This window comes from Lichenostomus cassidix, chromosome 3 (assembly GCF_008360975.1).
Source record: "Lichenostomus cassidix isolate B80296 chromosome 3, HeHo_3.0, whole genome shotgun sequence".
NCBI lineage: Eukaryota > Metazoa > Chordata > Aves > Passeriformes > Meliphagidae > Lichenostomus > Lichenostomus cassidix.
Genome location: NC_139483.1, coordinates 91,165,916 through 91,188,790, shown reverse-complemented (window position 1 = coordinate 91,188,790; position 22,875 = coordinate 91,165,916). Strand labels below are relative to the sequence as shown.

At 38.9% G+C, this 22,875-nt stretch overlaps 1 protein-coding gene across 1 annotated transcript in view; it reads right to left on the bottom strand.

Annotated features, from left to right (window-relative positions):
- CSMD1 (CUB and Sushi multiple domains 1) overlaps nt 1-22,875 on the bottom strand; it is a 1,097,029-nt gene that overhangs the window by 47,054 nt on the left and 1,027,100 nt on the right. The window contains exons 51-54 of the mRNA XM_085056685.1: nt 21,615-21,809; nt 18,985-19,158; nt 11,768-11,941; nt 8,248-8,421 (exon numbers count right to left, since the gene is read on the bottom strand). Coding sequence (XP_084912811.1) covers nt 8,248-8,421; nt 11,768-11,941; nt 18,985-19,158; nt 21,615-21,809 — 717 coding nt within the window. The remainder of the gene's footprint in view (nt 1-8,247; nt 8,422-11,767; nt 11,942-18,984; nt 19,159-21,614; nt 21,810-22,875) is intronic.

Genomic DNA, 22,875 nt, shown 5'->3' with positions numbered 1-22,875 from the left:
ACTGAAGTAGTCCAGGTGAAGCGGTGATCCTGTGAAGGTCTAGTCTCCAGCTGAAGATCCAGTAGTAGCTCTGGTCCTCTGGGAACCCAGTAGACAGGGCTCCCTCAGGCAGTTCCAGGGCCAGGTTATATCCAGGTGGGAACACCTGGCTCCTCCCTCCTGGGCAGAGCATCTCACAATGGGATGAGATAAGTCCATGAGTCACACGGTGGGTCCCTGATGGCCCATTGCCTGTCATGCGGGGTGGGTCATTAGCAAGTGATGATAGCTAACGGATGGCCCATGGTCTGTCATCCGGAGTGGGTGATAGCAGCTAATGGCCCACAGCTGGTGGTAATAGAATACTTAACTACATCAATATTGCAACCTAGGACCTTATCCACCCCTTATTCTATTACCATCTACACAGTTCTCACTTAAGATAAGGTCTCCTTGTGGGACACAACGGGTTTCCCCATCTGCCTGCATCACCCACCAAGTATAACCAGGTCCTTGGGCAAAAACAACCCCACGGATGGGCTTGCCTTTGCCTGAGGTGGGACTAATCCAAACAGTCTTTCCTAAAAAACCTCTTATGTGTACCACAGGGACTTTATCTCCATCCACTGTGTGCAAAGGTTCGGACTCGGCAGGACCGGCTCGATTGATAGAACCCCTTGTGTTAACCATCCAGGTGGCCTTTGCTAAGTTCAGTTCCCAATTTTTGAAGGTTCCCCCGCCAAGTGCCTTCAAAGTTGTCTTAAGTAGTCCGTTGCACCGTTCAACTTTCCCGGCAGCTGGTGCATGATAGGGGATGTGGTATATCCATTCAATTCCGTGTTCTCTAGCCCAGGTGCTTATGAGGCCATTCTAGAAATGGGTTCCATTGTCAGACTCGATTCTCTCAGGGGTACCATGTCTCCACAGGACTTGCTTTTCCAGACCCAAGATGGTGTTCCGGGCAGTAGCATGAGGCACAGGGTAGGTCTCTAACCATCCCGTGGTTGCTTCCACCATGGTCAACACGTAGCGCTTTCCTTGGCGGGTTTGGGGAAGTGTGATGTAGTCAACTTGCCATACTTCCCCATACCTGTACTTTGACCATTGTCCACCGTACCACAGAGGCTTCACCCGCTTGGCCTGTTTGATTGCAGCGCAAGTCTCACAGCTGTGGATGACCTGTGAGATGTTGTCCATGGTCAAGTCCACCCCTCGGTCACGAGCCCACCTGTATGTCGCATCTCTCCCTTGATGACCAGAGGCATCATGGGCCCAATGAGCTAGAAATAATTCTCCTTTGTGCTGCCAGTCCAGATCCACCTGTGACACTTTCACCTTGGCAGCTCGGTCCACCTGCTCGTTGTTACGATGCTCTTCATTAGCCCGACTCTTGGGTACATGTGCATCCACGTGTCGAACTTTCACAGTCAGCTTTTCTGCCCGGGCGGCGATGTCTTGCCAAATCTCAGCGGCCCAGATGGGTTTTCCTCTGCGCTGCCAGTTAGCCTTTCTCCAGCGATCTAACCATCCCCATAGCGCGTTGGCTACCATCCAGGAGTCAGTGTAGAGATAGAGCCTTGGCCATTTCTCTCGTTCGGCAATATCCAAAGCCAGTTGGATGGCTTTAAGCTCTGCGACCTGACTCGATCCACCTTGTCCCTCGGTAGCCTGTACAGCTTGTCGTGTGGGGCTCCACACTGCAGCTTTCCATTTCCGATATGCGCCTACAATTCGGCAGGAACCATCGGTGAAGAGGGCATAGCGTCTTTCACTCTCCGGCAGCTCGTTATACGGGGGTGCTTCCTCGGCACGTGCTACTTTCTCCTCTGCTTCTTCTGAAGATAATTTAAAAGTCTCACCTTCAGGCCAGTTTGTTATAATTTCCAGAATCCCAGGGCGATTCGGGTTTCCAATACGGGCGCGCTGTGTGATGAGGGCAATCCATTTGCTCCACGTGGCATCAGTGGCATGGTGGGTAGAGGGAACCCTTCCCTTGAACATCCACCCCAGCACTGGCAATCGGGGTGCAAGGAGAAGTTGTGTTTCTGTGCCGATCACCTCTGAGGCAGCTTGGACTCCTTCGTAAGCTGCCAAGATTTCTTTCTCGGTGGGAGTGTAGTTGACTTCAGACCCTCTGTAACTTTGACTCCAGAATCCCAGTGGTCGACCTCGGGTCTCGCCAGGCACCTTCTGCCAAAGGCTCCAGGACAGACCATGGCTCCCGGCTGCAGAGTAAAGCACATTCTTTACCTCTGGTCCTGTCCTGACTGGTCCCAGGGCTACCGCATGAGCGATCTCCTGTTTGATCTGGGTGAAGGCTTGCTGCTGTTCAGGGCCCCAGGGGAAATCGTTCTTCTTGCGGGTTATGAGGTAGAGAGGACTCACGATCTGGCTGTACTCAGGGATGTGCATTCTCCAAAAGCCTATGGCGCCTAGGAAAGCTTGCGTTTCCTTCTTGTTAGTTGGTGGAGACATTGCGATGATCTTATTGATGACCTCAGAAGGAATCTGACGCCGTCCGTCTTGCCACTTTACTCCCAGGAACTGGATCTCTCTGGCAGGTCCCTTGACTTTGCTCTTCTTGATGGCGAAACCGGCTTCCAGGAGAATTCTGATGATTTTCTCTCCTTTCCCAAATACTTCCGTTGCTGTGTCCCCACACACAATGATGTCATCAATATACTGCAGATGTTCTGGAGCCTCACCCTTTTCCAGTGCAGCCTGGATCAGTCCATGGCAGATGGTGGGACTGTGCTTCCACCCCTGGGGCAGTCGGTTCCACGTGTACTGCACACCTCTCCAGGTGAAAGCAAACTGAGGCCTGCACTCTGCTGCCAGAGGAATGAAGAAAAAGGCATTGGCAATATCAATGGTCGCATACCACTTTGCTGCCTTGGATTCCAGCTCATACTGAAGTTCCAACATGTCCGGTACAGCAGCACTCAGTGGTGGTGTGACTTCATTCAGGCCACGGTAATCCACCGTCAGTCTCCATTCTTCACTGGACTTACGCACTGGCCATCTGGGGCTGTTAAAGGGTGAGTGAGCCTTGCTGACCACCCCTTGGCTCTCCAGTTCCCGAATCATCTTATGGATGGGGGCCACAGAGTCTCTGTCAGTGCGGTATTGCCGGCGGTGCACTGTTGCTGTAGCAATTGGTACCTGCTGTTCTTCAATTCTCAGTAGTCCTACAGCAGACGGGTTATCTGAGAGACCGGGCAGGGTATTCAGTTGTCTTATGTCTTCCGTCTCTACGGCTGCTATCCCAAAAGCCCAGCGATGTCCCTTTGGGTCTTTGAAATATCCACTCCTGAGATAATCTATGCCGAGGATGCATGGGGCGTCTGGACCAGTCACAATTGGGTGTTTCTGCCACTCGTTCCCAGTTAAACTCACTTCAGCTTCCAGTACAGTCAGCTGCTGGGATCCTCCTGTCACCCCAGAAATAGAAATGGATTCGGTCCCCACATACCTGGATGGCATCAGGGTGCACTGAGCGCCGGTGTCAACCAAAGCCGTGTATCTTTGTGGGTCAGACGTGCCAGGCCATCGGATCCACACAGTCCAATAGATCCGATTGTCCCTTTCCTCTACCTGGCTAGAGGCAGGGCTCCTCTAATCCTGTTTTTGGTGCACGATGTTCTTCTCCTGTAAATGTGTTCCTGAGGTCCCTTCAAGAGGATCAGTCATATTATCACTTCCATTCTGTCTGGAGTTCTGTCCACAAGAGACTGGGGCAGTGTTGTACCTAGATGAGCCTCCTGACGTGGATGTTTCTGTTTTCAATTCACGTACCCGGGCTGCTAAGGAGGAGGTGGGTTTCCTATCCCACTTTCTCATGTCTTCCCCATGCTCTTGAAGGAAAAACCAGAGGTCACGTCGCGGGGTTTGTCTTCTTTCCCTGGCTGGGGGACGTCTGCTCCTGATGGCAGAGACTCTGGTTGGTTTTGGTGTGACATGGAAAAATCCTTCTTTGAGCTCTTTCCTTAGTTTCTGATTCTCTTCAATCAAGCTCCGGACTTGCTCGGCCAGGTTTGTTTCCACCGATGAGACCTGGGTACGTAGTGGAGCGGTGACAGTGTCCTCATAAATTCTCAGTTTGTTTGCTAACACGCCCACCTGGTCTTCGCCTTCCCTCCACTGCAGTGTTGCCAGGTAACGAGAGTATATCTCTGGTCCGAGCCGCGCGAATCTTAGCCACATTTGTGAAGTGCACTGGACGTTATCTGGGCTCTTGGGGAATCTCTCGTTGTCCGAGAAAATGATCTCTAGTACGGCCAATTCCCTCAGGCATCGGATACCTTGTTCTATTGTGTTCCATTTTCTCTGGTGCATCTGGAGGTCTTCTTTGCAGAGGTATCTGTCCCGTACACTCGCCAGCAATCGCCGCCAGAGGCTGAGAGTTTCCTGGGTTCTCCCAATCCCCTGGTCAATAACCACATCCTGGGACAGGGATCCCAGTTGCCTGGCCTCACTTCCATCCAGAATAGTGTCGTTAGCTGCGGCATCCCAGATACGGAGCAGCCAGGTCAGGATGGACTCGTTTGCTTGCCGGGTGAATTCCCTCCGTAGGTCACGCAGCTCCCCCAGGGATAGAGAGCGAGTGATGATCTCCGGCTCTGTCTCTTCTGCTTGGTGGGATGGTCCTGCCGCATCCCCATCAGTCGCTATGCGGACTGATTTGCTCTTTGATTTCTTTTTCTGGACGGGGGCAACTGCTACAGGCTTCGGCTGTTCTGATTTGCTTTGTTTCTGCTCCTCAAGAAGACAAAATATTGTTCTGATCTTCAGCATGAGGTACACGGTGCTGGTCGCAGAGAAAAAAGAAAACAGAACTGACAGGAAGATTATGCCATCCTTAGCATCCAGGGAGAACTCAATATTGTCAAGGACGGCTGTGCCTGACCTGAAATGTTGGAAGAAACCGCTCTCTCCTCCTAGCCCCAGAGGGTGGGTGCGATTGCTGATGAGATCCCAGACGAAGCAGCTCAGGTTAGGCCAGGCAGACAAAGTCGAGTATATATAACGAATGGTGTTCATCGCCTCACAGGTAACCATGCCATAGGCATAATAAACCAATAGAGCAATTCTCATGCCATTCCCTGGTCGCAACAGGAGCAATATGACGGGCAGATAGTATCCCATTTGAGGAAAAATATAGAGAGCGAGATACAGTACCCATATAGATAAGCCGAGCATCATGGTGCTTGAGGAAAGTTTTTTTCTCTGAAAATGTATTTAGGAAAGGGCAGAATACACCACAGAGAGGAGGCCACACACACACACACACAGAGAAAAAAGAAAAAAAAAGGGACAAGTAAAAAAAGGGAAAACAGTTTAGAGGAGAAGGCAGTGCATGAGGGAGTAGATACTCTCTGCAGCCTGTGGAGAATACATGCCAGAGATGAGAAGTGAGAAGGAGCAGCAGAGAGAAACATCTACATACTAACTGCAAGGTCAGCCCACCATGCTAACCTAAAATAAAAAACAATACCAATTATCAAGGCAGTTTTTACAACACTTTAGATTTTCATATAATTGAAATAAGAATCCCCCAAATTTCTAGATCAGAGATGCACCTACTAGGAGAATGCCACAGAACTACTCTAACACTGATATGCTTTAACTGAAGTGGATATCGAATATTCCCTTTACACTACAACTAAATATCTTCTGGTGCACAAATACATTTACAACCATTATCGTTACTTTAGATAGTATATTCCGCTCCAGAAGGAGAGGTTTCTTCTTCTTTCATGCAAACCTCATGACAACTTTTTCAAACGGTTTAAATCAGTTAGTCACTGAGGTGAGCAGCTACAGTGTTATCACGATCAGCAGCGAAGCACTGTGGGGTCTTGCGGGGTGCAGGGAGCAGGTCATGAAATTGCTTGGATCCTTGCAATTCATGATGGAAGAGGTACAAGACAGTGACTGAAAAATATATGTTGCTATAGAGAAAGAAATACTAAGTGAAGAAGAGAATGAAGTGAAGAAACACTGAGTGAATGGCAAAAGTCCAGCTTCACACCTGCACGAGAATAGACAAAACTGTAGATATTCAACTAAAAGAACCCTGGGCCACTCCATTCTGGTAGGAGTTTACCATTCTTAAGTGAATAGATCTTGGCAGAGTTGCATCTATAATAATCTCTCCTTTCAGAAAACCAATCTCCCTAAACAAGATTTCAGACTACAAATTGGCCTGGATCAAACTCAAATTCATGTGAATAAATTAAAAAAGGACAATGAAAGTAGACAGGAGAGACAACTGAAATAATGTTGTAGTAACTGTAAGTATTCTAATTCTTATGTTCTTTTTCTTAAATCGTCTCAGTCTTTGCATGGTTTTTCCTCATTTTCACTTTGATTTGTTTTGCTTTTAATAAATGCAATGGAGTTCAATGTAAATAGCTGAGTAACTCAGCTTATAAATGGGGCTTATTTTCAGTAAACCTGTTCGTGCTCTGACACTCAAACAGAGCAGATCCAGATTCCATCTCCAAGATAAGTGAAAAAATGTGTGTTTCCAAGAAATAAAACCTTACTTAAATGCCTTATGGTTGACAAAGAGGAGTTTGTTCACTAAAGTCTAGCAAAACAAAACAATATAGAAGGGAAAAAATAAATAGGAACAGTTTGCTAATTCTTGTTTCTCTGTTCCAGTAATTATATTGCTATGTTAGTTAACTCACTTGAATAAATTCTGAGGGTAGTGACTGAGGGAATTGCCATCTCTTTATTGTTTTAATGAGAATAAAAGATCTAATTCCACATACACAGCTTGAAATTGCATCAGCTATCTCTGAAACATTATGATGAGCCAATCACCAAATATAATTATTATTTCTAGGAACAACAACTGTAATACAATGAGATTTTTAATAAACCAACAGGTGGAGATAATAAAGGTACAATAGCCGAAGTTAAGTTCTTATTACATGATTTTAAGTCCCAGTGTTGCATCCTTAGAATGACTTTGCTGACTGCAATTTCCTTTAGCCCATAAAAGACAAGTTACAGAGAACAAAAAGCATAGTACTTACAGTGATTTAACATACTTCCAGTGAAAGAAAACACTCAATAAAAGCTTAGTAGCCATTGCATTTCTGGAGAAATTTTTTGTGTTCTATTTCTTTGCATGTTCCATAGCAGGCATAGTCATCAGATTCCTTCCAGACACTAAGCATTTTTTAATTTTTTCTTGGTTTACATATTTGGAAATTGGCACTTTTATTAAAATATATAAATGAACCCAGACAATTCCAACTCTGAATATGACCAGGAAAAACATTTGTAAATTAGAGCCGTTAAAATACATTTCATTCCAGAGCCTTCACAAAAAGAGCACTGAAAGATACAGAGTATGTAAAAAAGTTTTCCCCAGGCCTTTGAGATCTTTCAGTACATCTTACATGATTTACCGCATGTCCTGCCTTTCACCTCTCTGTCAATTTCCATCTATTTTTCAGTCAGACCATATTCACTCTGCCTCAGTGATTCAAAAGAAAGTATTTCATAATATCATAATAATAGCCAAAAGTTAAAGAAAATAAATAAAACCAGTGGCCATAAATGCAGGGAGTAAAAACAGGTTATCTTCAGAGATTTTTAATCTTAATTAAACTGGATAAAGAATTCAATGTGAGAATTCTAGGCTGTGTTTTAAAATGGCTTTTCTTTGTCCTTTCCTAATACGTACATTTGATACAGATTCCTCATAACACAAACCTTTGCTTCATTCTCATCTCTCAAACATGTTCCTCTTACCCACTGCACACCAGTAATCAAGCTCAGATGTCTTTGCAGAAAACCAAGCAGAATTAAATCTTACGTTATCCTTTTTTGTTTGTTTGTTTTTTAGTGGGGAAAGAAAAATTAGGTTTCCCATCTCTCATGTATTGCCAGGAAATACAAAAGAATTAATAGTGTTTTGATGCATAAATATTCAATTTCATAATGACCGTTTATGGAAACTGTACTAAAATGTACCTAATTCAGGCTAGACAGGCAACTGCCATTTATTAATGTAATATAACTTTTGTGACATTAAGTTCACTTTATATGTCTATAAACCAAATGCTAGTAATTGCAGTCTGAGAAATCAGAGGTAAAACGCTGAAAAGCCTAGGCTTCTCCAATACTCAGCCCTAACTACATTCTCCAATACAGAAATGCAAAAGCTCAAATGAAGGTGGCAATAAATTCCTAAAGGATGGGATTATGAATTATATAGCAGTATTTTGAGGCAGGGTAAAACTTTCTTACCTCGGCAGTTGGGTAAAGGGCTACTCCACTGCCCATTGCTTCGACACTGTGCTCGAGAAGCACCCTGAAGTAAGTATCCAGTGTTGCAAGTAAAATTTACCACATCATTTAAATTGAACTCGCTGCCATTAGTCATTCCGTGGGCTGGATTCCCAGGATGTCCACACGTGATTGCTGTTAGAAGAAAAATAGGCAGGTTAGCGTCTAAGTAAAAGGTACTGATCCATGGAATCAGTTGCAGGTTGGAGCTCTTTTGGCATTTTGGTTTTTGGGTTTTGTTTTTTTTCCCTTCTGAATTTGTGTTTGACATTTATACAAGACATATAAGGAAAAGAATAGGATATATTTATTGAGAATTCTTAACTGCCAGGAGAAAAATTTTATTTTTTCAATAAAACTCTTAGAACCTATTTTTTACCTTATGTTGGAAGTTGTAATAAAAATAAATCTCTCCCTCTCTTTCTCTCTCTCACTCGATATATAAAACATAAATATATGCATTTCCACATACATATGATAACTATTAGACCTTTAAAAAAGCATTTAAAAATTCCTACTAATACAAATAAAGGAAAATGCTTTTCCCCAGTAAACTTCAAAATGTAGTAGGGTCAAACGAATTCAAAATGCAGTAGGGTCAAACACAGCTCCAGAGTGCTCTGAAGCATTACAGTTGCAAACATCTTGCATTCCTTTGCTTAAGTAGTAATTCTTTTAACCGGATTTTGTTATGACAATAGAGAAATCATTGCTGGGAGTAAATCTTTTCCATGATATATATTATGTGTGTTGATTTTGCTAAAATAGAACTTAAAAAATAAGTTTATTATGGTCAAGCTCTAGCTTTCCATGTGACAAGATATTAAAATGTTGTAGAAGCATATAGAAAAGCATAGATACTGACAATGTAAAATCAGAATGTACATCTACAGACATGCACAAACACAGAACTTTTCAACTTTGTGCTAGTGATGTTTATCACACTCAAATAAATAACTTATACATATGTTGATTTTTTTCTTTTGATTGTTGTGCTGCTACTCGCAAGGAACGAAGTAGAAACCTTCTTATATTCTATTAACTCTCAATAAGCTGCAAATGGAAAGATCTTTCAGAAAATACCTGACTAAAGTGTGGTCCAACTGGTTATCCAGTAAAGAGACAGGGAAAGACCTGTGTGTTACAAATTTTGCAAAATGAAGGAGATTGACTTTCATATGAAACTAAGAAGCTTAAGTAGTCGTGGGCAGAGAACTCCAAGTGCTTCCTTAAATAATATTTTTTTAATATTATAATGCCTGGCACTTTACAAATCTGAAAATCCTTTCAAAGTAAATTAAAAATATAAAAAGGTATGATCTTCTGTAAAAATCTCACAAAATAAAGACCGATTTGGGGCAAATTTTCAGGGGCACAGCCCCTAACATATTTGCAGTATCTCTTCCATTGTATTGGATCTACCTGGGATGGATCCCTCACAGTGCAGTGTTTTGTATTGGTTTCTAGAAAGTTGTTGGTAACACCCCAACTGAGTGCTGAACAGCACTGGCACCACATCAGTGCTGTCTCCCCAACATTCCACTTTCTCACCAGTAGGTAGGGAGTGGTCAAGACCCTGTGAGGGGATATAACCAGGTCAGATGACCCAAACTGACCAAAGGGATGTTCCATACCATGAGATGTTTGCTCAGGTATAAATGCTAAGAGGAAGGAGGAGGTAGGGGCAAGGCAAGGTTGGCAGCAGGGAAGGAGGGGAGGTATCATCTATGATTTACATTTGTGTTTTGGAGCAACCACGTGTTGAAGCCCTCTTTCCTGGAAAACAGCCAGACATTGCTTATTGATGGGAAGTAGAAAATCAAAAGCTTTATTTTCTCTGCCCGCATGTGCAACCATTCCCTTTTGTTTTAGTAAGCTGCCATCTTATTTTCCTTCCCTGTCTTTCTGACAAGGGGAGTGAGAGTAGCTTGGTGGCTACCTGGCATCCAGTGAAGGTCAACCCACCACAGCCATATTTCTAGTTCAAACTCCACAATGCTCAGTCAGAAGAATATTTCAGTACAACACATGTCTAGCATTGGTGAACAGTATGTTTTGACTTCACATCTCAGAAATAACAGTCTCATTTGTATGAGAATTTCTCAAAAATAAATAAATTAATCAAAGGAGGAAAATCATCTAAAGTTTGAATGCTGACATAAAACAAGTGATCTTGCATGGCTTTTTAGTCTGGCAGCGTTCTAAGCAAAAGAAAACCATGTTGTAATGGAAACATTAGGCAACCTCTAACAACAGAAACTGATGCCAGTTCTTCTCATAACATTAATGATAACATCCATTTAGGAAGAAACAGCCTGCTGTCCCTCCCATGCCCCAACAGCTTTGCCCCTTTGTTTTGAAGGGGATTTTATTCACTGCACAGTCAAATGAATGCACTAATAGTAATAATACTAGCTGGTAACATTTCTCCTTTGATGAATGTAAATCATTTGAAGATATAAATAAGATTTTAAAAGGACAACGACACTTGGCAGATATTTCCTGCCATTGTATATAGGTAGAAATTTTCATTTTACCCTAAGAAAAAATACTGAACATTTAGAATTCTAACATGTATTGAACAAAAAAGCTAACCATCTCAGTGACTCTCTGTGTAGACAAAAATACTTCTCTCTGAATTACAGGCATCTTAAAAAATGCAGCACTGAAATAATTTATATAAAAGCTCAATTAAAAATAACAAAAATATGTATAAAAATGGGGATCTTTAATACAACTGAAATGAAAAGGAAATAAAATCAACTACATAATAAAGTAGTAAAATAAAAACCACATACATTTGACTTGACTGATTAAATGGGTGATGGTTCAGAAAATGTCAGATAACCTGCCACATGAAGAAAGATCTAGAGAAGGAAAGACTCAGCAATTCTAGCAATTAATTATGGGATTTTCAAATACAGGTGAATTAAGAAGATCTGAAAAGCTACAAAAATGTTACCATCTTTTCTAACAAATATAGCATAATCCAGTGCCGTGTCTTGGCTTGCATTGGTAGGTGAACTTGAGGCCAATTTGAAAAAACAGGCAGTCACCATCAGAACTGCACAGATGAACACTAGTCCAGCTTTGTCCTCCAAGCAATGAAAATACAGAAAGGAATTTTCTACTCCTCATGAAAAAAATAGGGGAGAGGCTCAGCAAACCCACACTTGGCATAACACCTACACCTGGACAAAGAGAAAGTGATAGATGAAGTTACACAGCTGCAGCCTGCTGTTCAACCCCCTTCAGTGTCTACGCCATCCTGTTTCCAAAACAACAGAAATCAGGAGTTACTGAAAATATTAACAAGTCTGTGTTAGGTTAGACACTGGACCATTACAACCCTTGAAACTGAAAATAGGTCCAATAAATATCTTATCTGAGCACAAACACTTTTGAACATCCAATCCACAGTTAATGTTGAATTACGTTTAAAATAGTGGCAATAATTCAGTGATAAATTAATTGTACTTACGGACACAAACGGGAGTTTGCCCAGACCACTTGTGATCCTGTAGGCAAATTCTGACAGATGTACCAACAAGTCGAAAGCCAGGATTACACTGGTAGACTACAGTGTCACGATAACTGAAACCATCTCCACTAATATGACCATTTACAATTGGGTCTGGAGAGCCACAGTGACCAGCTACAATAAAAGAACAATCCATCAAAAATGTGCATTTTGACAAGACTTGCCAAAATTTACAAGAAAAAAAACCAGAATTTCGAATTTCCTTACAATAAGGAATGTACTTAGAGTCAACTACTGCATTGTGCAGAACAAGTTCTCAGATATGAAACCTACAGATGACATTTCTTCTATTTTTTTCAAGAAGAAAACAATGAATTAGAGAAATGAGAATTCTATTACAAAACAATAGCACGGGTTTAAGAGCTAAAGACCTCACATTTCTCTGAGAAAAAAGGCAACCTTACTAAGGCACTTCACTGTAAAAAATAGTAGAAGTTGGGTATTTTTGTTGGTACTGACAAAATTGCAAAGCAATACAAAGAAGAGCCTACTATAATTTTGACATGAATATGAATTTATAAGTATTTTCCAGATAGATGAAGGCATGAACAGGAAGAATGTCTACCAGCACTATTTCCTCCTTAATTCAGCTGCTGTTAAAAGAATACAGAATGCATTATTCTGGGATAATAGCAGTCTTGGCACTGAGGAAGCCAAGTAATGATTTAATTAATTCTGGATTCTTCATTGTGTTTGAAAACAGACTTGCTGAGCAGAAAACTATTTCTATTTACTGATTAAGGGGGAAAAAAGTTCTTTTTTTTGGTGATGCTAATTACAATTGCAGTAATTTCATCTGAAACTATGCTAAGTCCTCATTTTGAGAGGTGGGAACTGAGACCTAAGGCTCAAGACTGCAGATGGAATGGGTTGTGTGTGTGTGAGCTCTTTGGTTTTACACAGGCTGTATTCATCAACAGCAACTTGTTGTAACTTTTCTTTGGGATTTCATCTCCTTTCCAATAAAGCCCCTCTAATAATGCCAGACAGTATATTTCATTCACACCTAATGGCTCGTCTCAAACACTAGAAGGATAAAACATACACCACTTGATTAGGTTTTTCATACATATAGGATTATTATATAAATCCTGATTGTAGGATTGCTGATGCCTCTGAGACAACCTTGTGGTATTGTTCTACAAATTTGAGAAAGAAAATATGAATGCAAGCTTTTCACTTGGTATACAACTACGCTTCCCCTTACAACAGAGAATATGGCAACAGAGAATAACAAGGACATTGAAAGCATATTTTTCTCCTTGAAATGTGCATGGAATAATTTATCTTATTGTTATCAGTCCAAATTAGTAACATGATCCCCTTTACCCTTCTCTCTTGTCCAGCCTCACTCAGCCTCTCCTTGTCTATCAGATACTCCAGCCCCTGGTTCCTTAATGGGTCCTTCCTCTGAACTTGCTTCAGTCTGCAATATCTCTCTTGTATGGTGGAGGACACAAAAACTACACACAATTTTCTGCATGAGTGCTGAAGAGAAAATAATAACCATGACCTGCTGACCACACTGGTGCTCATAAACTCTAGTCTGTGATATTTTAACTGCAAGGCCGCACTATTAGTCAGCCTCTCCACTCGATCACCTGGGTGCTTTCTGTAAAGCTTGTTTTTATCCAGTCAGTTCCAAGAGTACTCACAAATGGCATTATTCTATGCAAGTGTATTTGTCTTTCCTGAACTTTATGAGCTTCCTGTTGGTCCATTCTTCCAGGTTCTCAAGGTCCCTTTGTCTAGTAGTACTACAACTCATATAGCTGTTCTCCCATCATTTGGTGTCATCCTCAAACTTGTTGCAGATGCATCCTAACTTGCCACCAACAACTTCCCAAGTCACCAACAAGGGCTGGATAGTATGGGCCTTTGTATTCATCCTCAGTAACCACTGGCTACTAATCACACTTCAAATCAAGAAACTTAGAGTTTGCTGGCTCAATTAGTTTTTCATCCATTTTGTAGTCCTCCCATCCAGCCCCTGTCTTCTCAATTTAGCTACAAGGATACAATGGAAGATTGTTTCAAAAGCTTTTCAACAATACAAAGTGAAAGAAATCAACTGCTGAAGTCTACATCTCATGAGACAGTCACTGGAAAAGGCAGTAAGATTATCAAGGTTTGTTTTTGATTCTTCCATCCTGCCTGTTCCCAACCATCTTTTTATTTTCCCTATGCCTAGACATTAGTTCCTAATTACTCCCTATTTTCCAGGGACTGAGGTGAAATAGAAAGGAGTACATTTGGGTTTTTTTCTAATTTTCTAGATCTAAATAGTGAAGATTTGAAAAGCAGTAGCTGCACTGAAGACAAACATGGGACCACAGGGAATTTCAACAAGAAAGATGGATGAAATGTGCCACCTGGCATAAAGCAAAATATTATGCACTTTCTCTCAAATGGGGATTTAACAAGTTGCTGGACTTATAATGTGAGTCATTTCATTTACAGATCATTCCACCTACCGTATTAAACGATTTTTCAGGGAATTTTGACCTATTTAAATTAACTATTCCAACATACCAAGAACCAAAAAAACACTGCAATGACACAAAATGTATGTAATTTTCTCATCAACTAAAATTAAAGAAAATTAAGAAGGCTGTGAAGGGATTTTTCAATAAAATATGGTCTCAAGAATTTAGAAAATTGTTCATATGTGTCAAGGTTGGTTCAGTAGTTTTACTCTAAAACACCTGGAAAGCAAGACAAAAATAATTCTGGTTCATTTTAATAAGAATTTGAAATATAAGCCAATATCGTAATATTATACTGCAATTTACCTATGAGTTATCAATTTAAGGATTAGATATTTTTACAGAAGCACAGTCTGCAACAGCGTATTTCCATACTGATAAATCTGGGGCATTATATATACAATATAATTAAAAGATGGAATGGAGTAGATTATATTTAACTTCAGATTTTAAAGTATGTCCTTTACTTGTTTATGTGTAGTTTTGCACCTGAAAGTTGTAAAAACACAGGGGAAAAAATCTCCTCAGGAAAACACACTTATCCATGATTAAGCACCACTGATTTTGCAGATGAAGGCAGGCAAATTTAAATGCTTCCAATTTGCCCTGTGCCCTCCATGAACCTATGGTCACCTATACGTACAAGCATACATAAAAACACATAGGTTTTGTGACTTACAGTTGCAAATATTCTTGGAAGGAGAAAAGGGATAGAGACAAAATATCAGCACTGAGCGTGAGTGAATTGAACGAAATCTTGCCTAACAATTCATATTTGTCCTTGTATAAGTAATAAAAAAACCCATGTAATACTAACAACCTAAAGACTCAGGTCTCACATTGAGCCTTAGACTCATTAACTACAGTCTTTGATTTTAGCTTTCTTTAGAGACAAATAATAAGGATTTGACAAACCCTTTCCTAAGATACAGAAATTAGTGTACTCATTTAGCCTGAAATCTTAAATTGATTCTACACAGATCACTGGGTTACATAAAGCGTACCTATTTTCATTTATAGCTGTCCTGAATTACATTCATGTAGGTACACTGTAGGTAAAAAGCATCTCTAACTCATTGTAATTCCTTTGAAATGGAAAGGCTCATTCAGAGCTCCCTGGGTGTTTGCCTTCTGATTTTCACAGGCTTCAGGTAAGTCTTAAAGGCATCTCTGACATAAATTTGGGGCATGTTGTCCTTGAAATTTAGGAATATTCAGCTAGCAGCATTCACATCATCTAGCTTTAAAATTTAAGAATTTACCTTTCCTGAATTGCTCTCAGGAGAAGCCTACATAGTTCCATTGACCTTGGATTGTACTCTAAATTGCATCTATATTATGTGTCTGAAGAACATGGTATTAATATACCTTATGTGAGAGATCGTAAGAGAGACAGGAAGGGGCTTAGTAGCAGAAATAAAATTTTCTGCAGCATGCATGGGATAACTCAAAGTTAGAGTTTCACACTCAAAGCTGTACAATATTTTTGGCACTATAGAGCCTGTCTGATTTTGAAATAGCAAAGACTAAGTAGTGATTAACCTGCCAGCTCTAAATGTGATTTTTTTGTCTGGTGAGCTTGATCCATGCATTTAACAGTTCTAAGCATAGAGCTTCATTCAAAAATGAAGTCAATCATATAGGAACTAAAGTGCATCTCAGTTTTTAGAAGAAGAATTGGGAAGTGTTGTAACACAAGCAATGCTTTTACTGCAGTAATAGTTCCCACAAGAGATTCTGTGTTCATTACAAGTGGGAATAGATCTGTAGAAATAATTTAAAATGCAGAATGCAGATAGTCAAGTGGGAAAAAAAAGTTATTAGCTGTAAGGAGATCATTGTAATCAATACCAATTTCAATGGGATTTGTAAAAATCTGAATTAGACAAAATCCAGCACCAAATTACTCCAGGAGAAGAGAAGAATGACTTTATATAAATTAAATTCAAGCTGCATATAGAGACAGTCTTTCCTAAATATGAGAACTAATAAACTCAGTAACTGCTTCCCAAAGAGTTAAGAGCTTTGCTAGGTGTAGTTTCTAAACTGACTTTCAGAATAAAGTGGTATGGTTCTCTATGTAAGTCCTGTAGTGGTAATTCTTCTCCATCTCTACCCTATTTGAATATAAACTCATGACTACCATAGACAGTTAATCTTCTGGGATGTTCAGGGTAAATGTTATTTCTCAGAAGTCAGAATAGAAAAAAAAAACTCTTTTACAGCCTTCCATGGCAAGAATGATTTATAATATAAACGGAATCCATTGAGACTTGTGAATTATTTAGTTTGCACATGTTGGCAGCCAAATTATCTTGTCTATAGCCTTTCAAAAAAGAAAAGTAGTACATAAGTACTAAATACTGTTATTATTGAGCAGATTATGAAGTGGTATTTCAGGTTATTCAAAATGAATGAATATCAACAGATATCTTTATGCTTGAATTCATTACATGCAGGTGTCAGGCAATAACCTGGTAATGCAAGGTATAACACACTGGAAAAACATAGAGGGGTAATAGCTGTTTTTTACAACAGAGCTTCCCATGTTCAGAACAGAGGAAATGGCTGTAGACAATACTCTTACACAAAGAAGTTTTGGGCACTTGGATCTTCACAGTTGCAATTCCAACATATTTGAAAGTGAGTCAGCCTTGGTGCAGGGATAACCTGACACCAATACATAGCTGATGTGTTTTCAGATGCAAACCTCCGGGATACTTCTAGTGATGTAGAATTATACTTCTATTGTGGAACTGATGAACTTATGCACGTGAAAAAGTAAAGCTGGATCATAACATTCCCCTAACCAGCACCTGAATGGAATTCTTTTCCTAGACAAAAAAGATTTATTTTACTTCTTTAGTGCTCTAAATATCAAAAGAGGTAGCAATTTGCGTACTTTGCTTATGTCTATATCCTATGCTTATGCTATCCTATCCTTATTTCATACATCAACATGACATAATTCTTAATACAGCATATTTCAAATTGAAAAATAAGGTGTGAAAATATATCAATCCAGAGAAGTGTTCTTTGTTTTCATAAAATTTGTCAGAAACAACTACATCTACTGGGAAGTCACTAATAATGAACCGACTTTTAGGTTAGTTCTATGAGACAATGGTCACTACTTTTGACCACTCCATATCTTAAGAGCCAACATCCTGTAAAACAATATTCACAAAAACTGTACTACAAACATTACTGTTGCAAAAGGAGTCAATCAGGAATACATAAGAAAAGGTTATAAAATCTTAATTCAGATCTGAATTACACAATTCCATGCTATTTTTTTTTCTGAAAACATTCTGTCTTCATTTTTCTTTCTGCTGCATCCTAGCATCTGTGAGAGATTGAGATGTTAATGGCTCAAACATTGTTCAGATCACCATAGGACTTTGCCCACTATGGCAAGCTGTATAACGAAGCCACTGCGCATGTGTGACCACAGAATCTCCCCCCACACTGAATATGCCTCTGCGAATTCCTGGAAATGTAGACAGAAACTTAAGCCACCTGATGGGAACTTCTGATAAGATAAATGTGGTTCTATTGCCCAATTACCTCAGGTCTAAGTAGTAAACAAGCCTGGGGGAGAAGAATGTATCATCAAGGAAAGCCAACTCAGCAGCTGTGCTGAAAATCAGTTTTGTCTGGGTCTGGTGCAGGGAGACCACAGACCCATCTCTGAGCCTTTCACCAGAGGACTGCACGTGATTCACAGCATTGCAACAGATCCACAGTGTTGCAAAAGCCACTGTGAAACTCCCCCACCCAGGAGAGGTTCTTGAACATTCCCATGTATAACTGAACAGGAAGATAAGCATGGAATACTATGTGTTCTGCTAAAATGACATAGTGAGGCAGCAGAGAAGAAAGATACTTTTTATGTGAGGTTGAGCTCTGAAGAGGAAAGCAGAATTCCTCCTTTCCTGAGAGCAACTGAATACATTCAGCTACAAGGCAAGAAGAAAATCTGCAAAATGAGAGCTGACAAAACAAATAACAGATTTCAGAAATAAATACACTGTTCTCTACCCAGAATAAACCCACTGCTAAGCCTGAAATGTTACCCAAAAAGAGAACCTTTTTTTCTTATTAGGAGTGAAAACCAATATGAGGGGATCTGAAAAGAGCAAGAGTTGGGGTGAGAACTTAATGTCCAAACTATATGTCAGGGTTTGAAAGAGTGCTAGTTTTGCTTCACTTTTGGCTGCCACTTGTCTGTTTCCCTTGACTGAATGCTCAATATGCTGAATGCTCAATTGTAGTTGAAATGCATCAGGAATACTCCTAACTGAAGATTATCTTCCAGCTTAGTTTCATCATACACCCTGCCCCACAAAGGAAAGTGCTGTGAATGAGGGCAATCATTTAAATCACTTAAAAAACTGTACTGGTTTGAAAAGAATTACAACAACATAAAATATAATTCAATTTCTAATAAAAATATATATGCTAGTAGACTAGCACAAAATCATATGTAGAACACAATATTTCCATATTTAAGGTACCTTTATTTTTCATGGATTTAAAAAACCTGTTGCTTGACAAGAGCTGAATTCCAGTTCTTGATACTGTTTCTTTAAGACAAACCAAACAAAATCAAACAGAAACAAAAACAAAAACACATACAAAAACAAAACCAAAAAAATTTGAGGTTTTTACCTAGACATTGGGTTTCAGTACCACTCCAGAGACCATTTGCCAAGCACTCTCTCACATGAGAACCAACTAATGTGTATCCTGTGTTACAAGTGAAAATTGCAGTAGCTCCATACACTGTTAAGGTTCCAATCTTATTTCCATTTGGTGGAGATGGAAGACCACCACAGGAGATAACTAGGAAAAAAAAAAGCAACAGAACATACTGAAATATGAATATGTTTTTCATAATTTTTTAGGATGGAAGACAATACACCACCGCACATTTTCTTAAAAATTAAATGCAATAGGAATAAAGATAAAAGTTGTATTCCATAGAAAGGGGTTAAAATTATGCGTGAGTTGGCAACACATGTTCTAAATCTAAAAATTCTTTGGTATACCTGCATACCTTCACGGCAGCCAATCCATATTCCTAGTTCTGAAACAAGGGAATTACATGAATTCCTGGGAAGGTTGTGGTTATATTCCACATGTACATACCCATGGTTACTCCTCAAATACACTTTCCCTGGCCATTTTAAGTGTTGTGTTATATATATTAAAAATATATGTATTAAAAAATTATATATTTTTTAACATGTAGTACTTTGCATTGTTATGAACGGTCTTTTTTCTTATTTCCCACTACTATTCATAGGCATATAGCATATATAATAGTCTGCTTGCTAAAACAATAAATCTTCTGGTTTTGCCAAAGACTTGACTTGACCCATTATCACAGAAACTTCCTGGGCTGCAACCCACAGGTTTTGCACACCACATGAAAAATTGTCTTTCAATAATGTATTTTAACTAAAACCTCTATTTTAACTTAAACCATTCTGTCATTTCTTTTGTTTCTAGAATATATCAATAATATTGAAATTTAAGATGAGGACCAATACCTTCAAGACCTTCAACTGTATTTTATGTTAGCATAAATCATACATTTATTTTCAAAAGCATCTTGATCTCAACTAAAACTCCTTGTTGAAATTCCAAGGCCACCTTCTTATATATTTTAAAATGTTCATTGTAGAAAACAGCATGGAATTGGGTAGAATTTGGATGAAATCAAGTACTAGCTACTGCACAGTTAACTAACTCAGTCATAATCAGAACATATATGATCATAGTTTCTTATGTACATCATGTGTCCAGAGGTGCGTAAGACTCATTTTGACTACGATCGAGTCACATTAATGTAATTTGTGGATTAGCCTAACATTATAATTTGTAATGTTAATGCTGAATATTAATTATATTTATGTTTTAGAAAAACCAAACTCTATTCCTAAAATGCAATAGAATGAACTGTTCTAAACATATTACAAATGCTTTACTGGATTTAATTACAGAGACTATGGTTAGAAATACCTAAACTACATAAACAATGAGCTGTCTCATGATTTTTAGGCATGTGTTCAGCATATTCTTTAAAAAATAAACTCACTAATTATATTGTTTTTAATCCAGAATGCCCTCTAATTTTAAGTTTTGCAACTCCATTAGAGATACTACGGAAAAGTAGACATTGCTAAATATGATCTAAACCCCTTATCAGTGTTTCAATTAGCTTTCCTACTGCTTCAGAAAAATAAACAACTAGAATATGTATTTTTACAATCTATCCTTAGCATGTGAACGACATAGAGGAAGTAAACAGTAGACTCCTCAAAATACTCTACAATATGTTTCAGTGTGTTTCTGGATCTTAATGATCCATGTCCAGTGGAAATGTTACTGAGTATCTCTTGGAGGATCAAGTTTGCTATAATTAAATCCTAATCGGTCCTCTAGCAGAGGGCAAAATAATGTACCTTTCTTATAAATTCACTAATATCTCTTCAATCAGCAACTCCTTGTGCTTCTCTGTCTAATACTTTGCTTTTGGTTAACTCCATCTGATGTGGATCACCTCATTTTCTACTTACATAAAATTTTGCAATTGTAGAGGGTGGGCAAGAACTATCTTTTCAAAGACTTGTCAGCAGCTGAACAGTAGCTGCATATTAGGCAGCAAATCAAAACTACATTTTTTGTACATGTGCAGAACAGGAAAGGGGCACAATTGCAGTTAACTGAACTAAAAAAATAACACATTGGAAAAGAAAAAAATGAAGTTTTTGAGAAATTTTTCAAGACTTTGGCACTACAACCCTTGAAATCTGTATGATTCCACTGAAAATGCCAACGTTATCTAAAACTTTGAGCATCCAAAGTCAGGGTCGATGTAATGTATGGCATTTTTATATGAAGACATTATAAAAGCTCATATGAACGTTTGTCCAACTGTACAGTTTTAATGCTTCACCCAAGAGGTCAAAGCAATATCATCTTCTAATCAAACTCCAATCTGGAATCTTTTAAAGCAGTAACATTTTCTCCTAGTATTTTCCACATACTTATGCACCATCTACTTGAATAAATACAGACTGATCTCTTGATGCTACTTAATGGATTCTTGTATGAAACAAATTGTACTTAGCACCTAAGGAGTTGGAATAAATTAATCTCAACTTAATGAAAATTTCACACTTTCTTACTTATTGGAATATGAGATCAAAAGAGTGTATTAAAATCTCAATTTAAAAAATAAAATATATGTATTAAAAAGCATAGGATATTCTGTAAACAAGTATGTTGCTTACCCTTACAAGTTGGCCTTTCATTGCCTACACTCCAGGTTCCATTAGTCCTGCACTGTATGAGTCTTTGACCCAATAAATAATATCCAGGAGTGCAGCTGAGCATGACTTGAGCTCCATACTCATTCAGTGACCCAGAAATCAGTCTCCAGACAACATGTTCTGAGAGCAAAGTCTCTATGTTGGGGCAGGTTACAGCTGTGAAGAAAGGACATGTGCATATTAGCATTTTGCCCCTGAATTTCTTTATAGGTGTATGCCTTGCCTTACCGGCAGATGTTTTACAATCTAATACTTAGAATACCATAATTATTTTGGAAATACAAATTCTAAGAAAAATAATTATCACACATTGAGTATTACAAATTCAACTGGAGTTTGCAGTATATTTTCATTTAGTGAGATGTAGTGGAACAGTGACATACAGTTATGCTCTCTAATAAGATATATACAAAAATTTCAGAGACAAACGCATCACAGACTACAGTGGATGTAAAAAGGAAATCAAATATTGCTATGTAATGTTTGTAAATCTTGAAGAAGTTCTTAAAACAGGTTGCCATAAAAGCTGCTAGCACACATTGAAAAGCTAATTACTATAAGAATATATTTTGTGGGTATACAGGAAAATAAAATTAGTTACAGTTTAGAAGACTTTAAAAAAATAGAAAATATTTAGGAAGATTTTTAGAATTTCAATTCTGTTGCTCTTAGTATTTCAAATTCTGTGAGAGAATGCAGTAAGTGACAGTAGACAAGAACCATAGTTTATGTTCTTTTTTCAGTTTCAATCTGATACTCTACAATTTAAGTTCACAGACTATTTACAATATTTATGATATTGACATGAATTCTATCTTAATGTGCTTATGACTTTAGACTAGAATTATGAAAATATTTATGACTAATTTAATTAAAATATTTATATTTGCTATCTTTTGCCACGTTATCCAGAATTTCCCTGCTATAGAAAAAGTCTGGGCAAATTAGTGACTGTTTATGTCACTAAGTGACATTAAATGAATACTTTAGGAAAAACTACTGCCCCAAAAACAGTTGAGAAAAGCTGTACTTTCCAAGGAAAATCAGCTGAATAACAACAACAACAAAAAAGCAGCAAAAATTTAGTTTCCTTATATGTTGCTTAGTGCAAGACAAAAGCATTAGGAGGAAGTATGTAAAATCCCAAATGAAGAAATGAACAGTTTGGTTCTCATTTATGCTACAATAAACTCATACCATTCAACCAGGGAAAGAACTAACA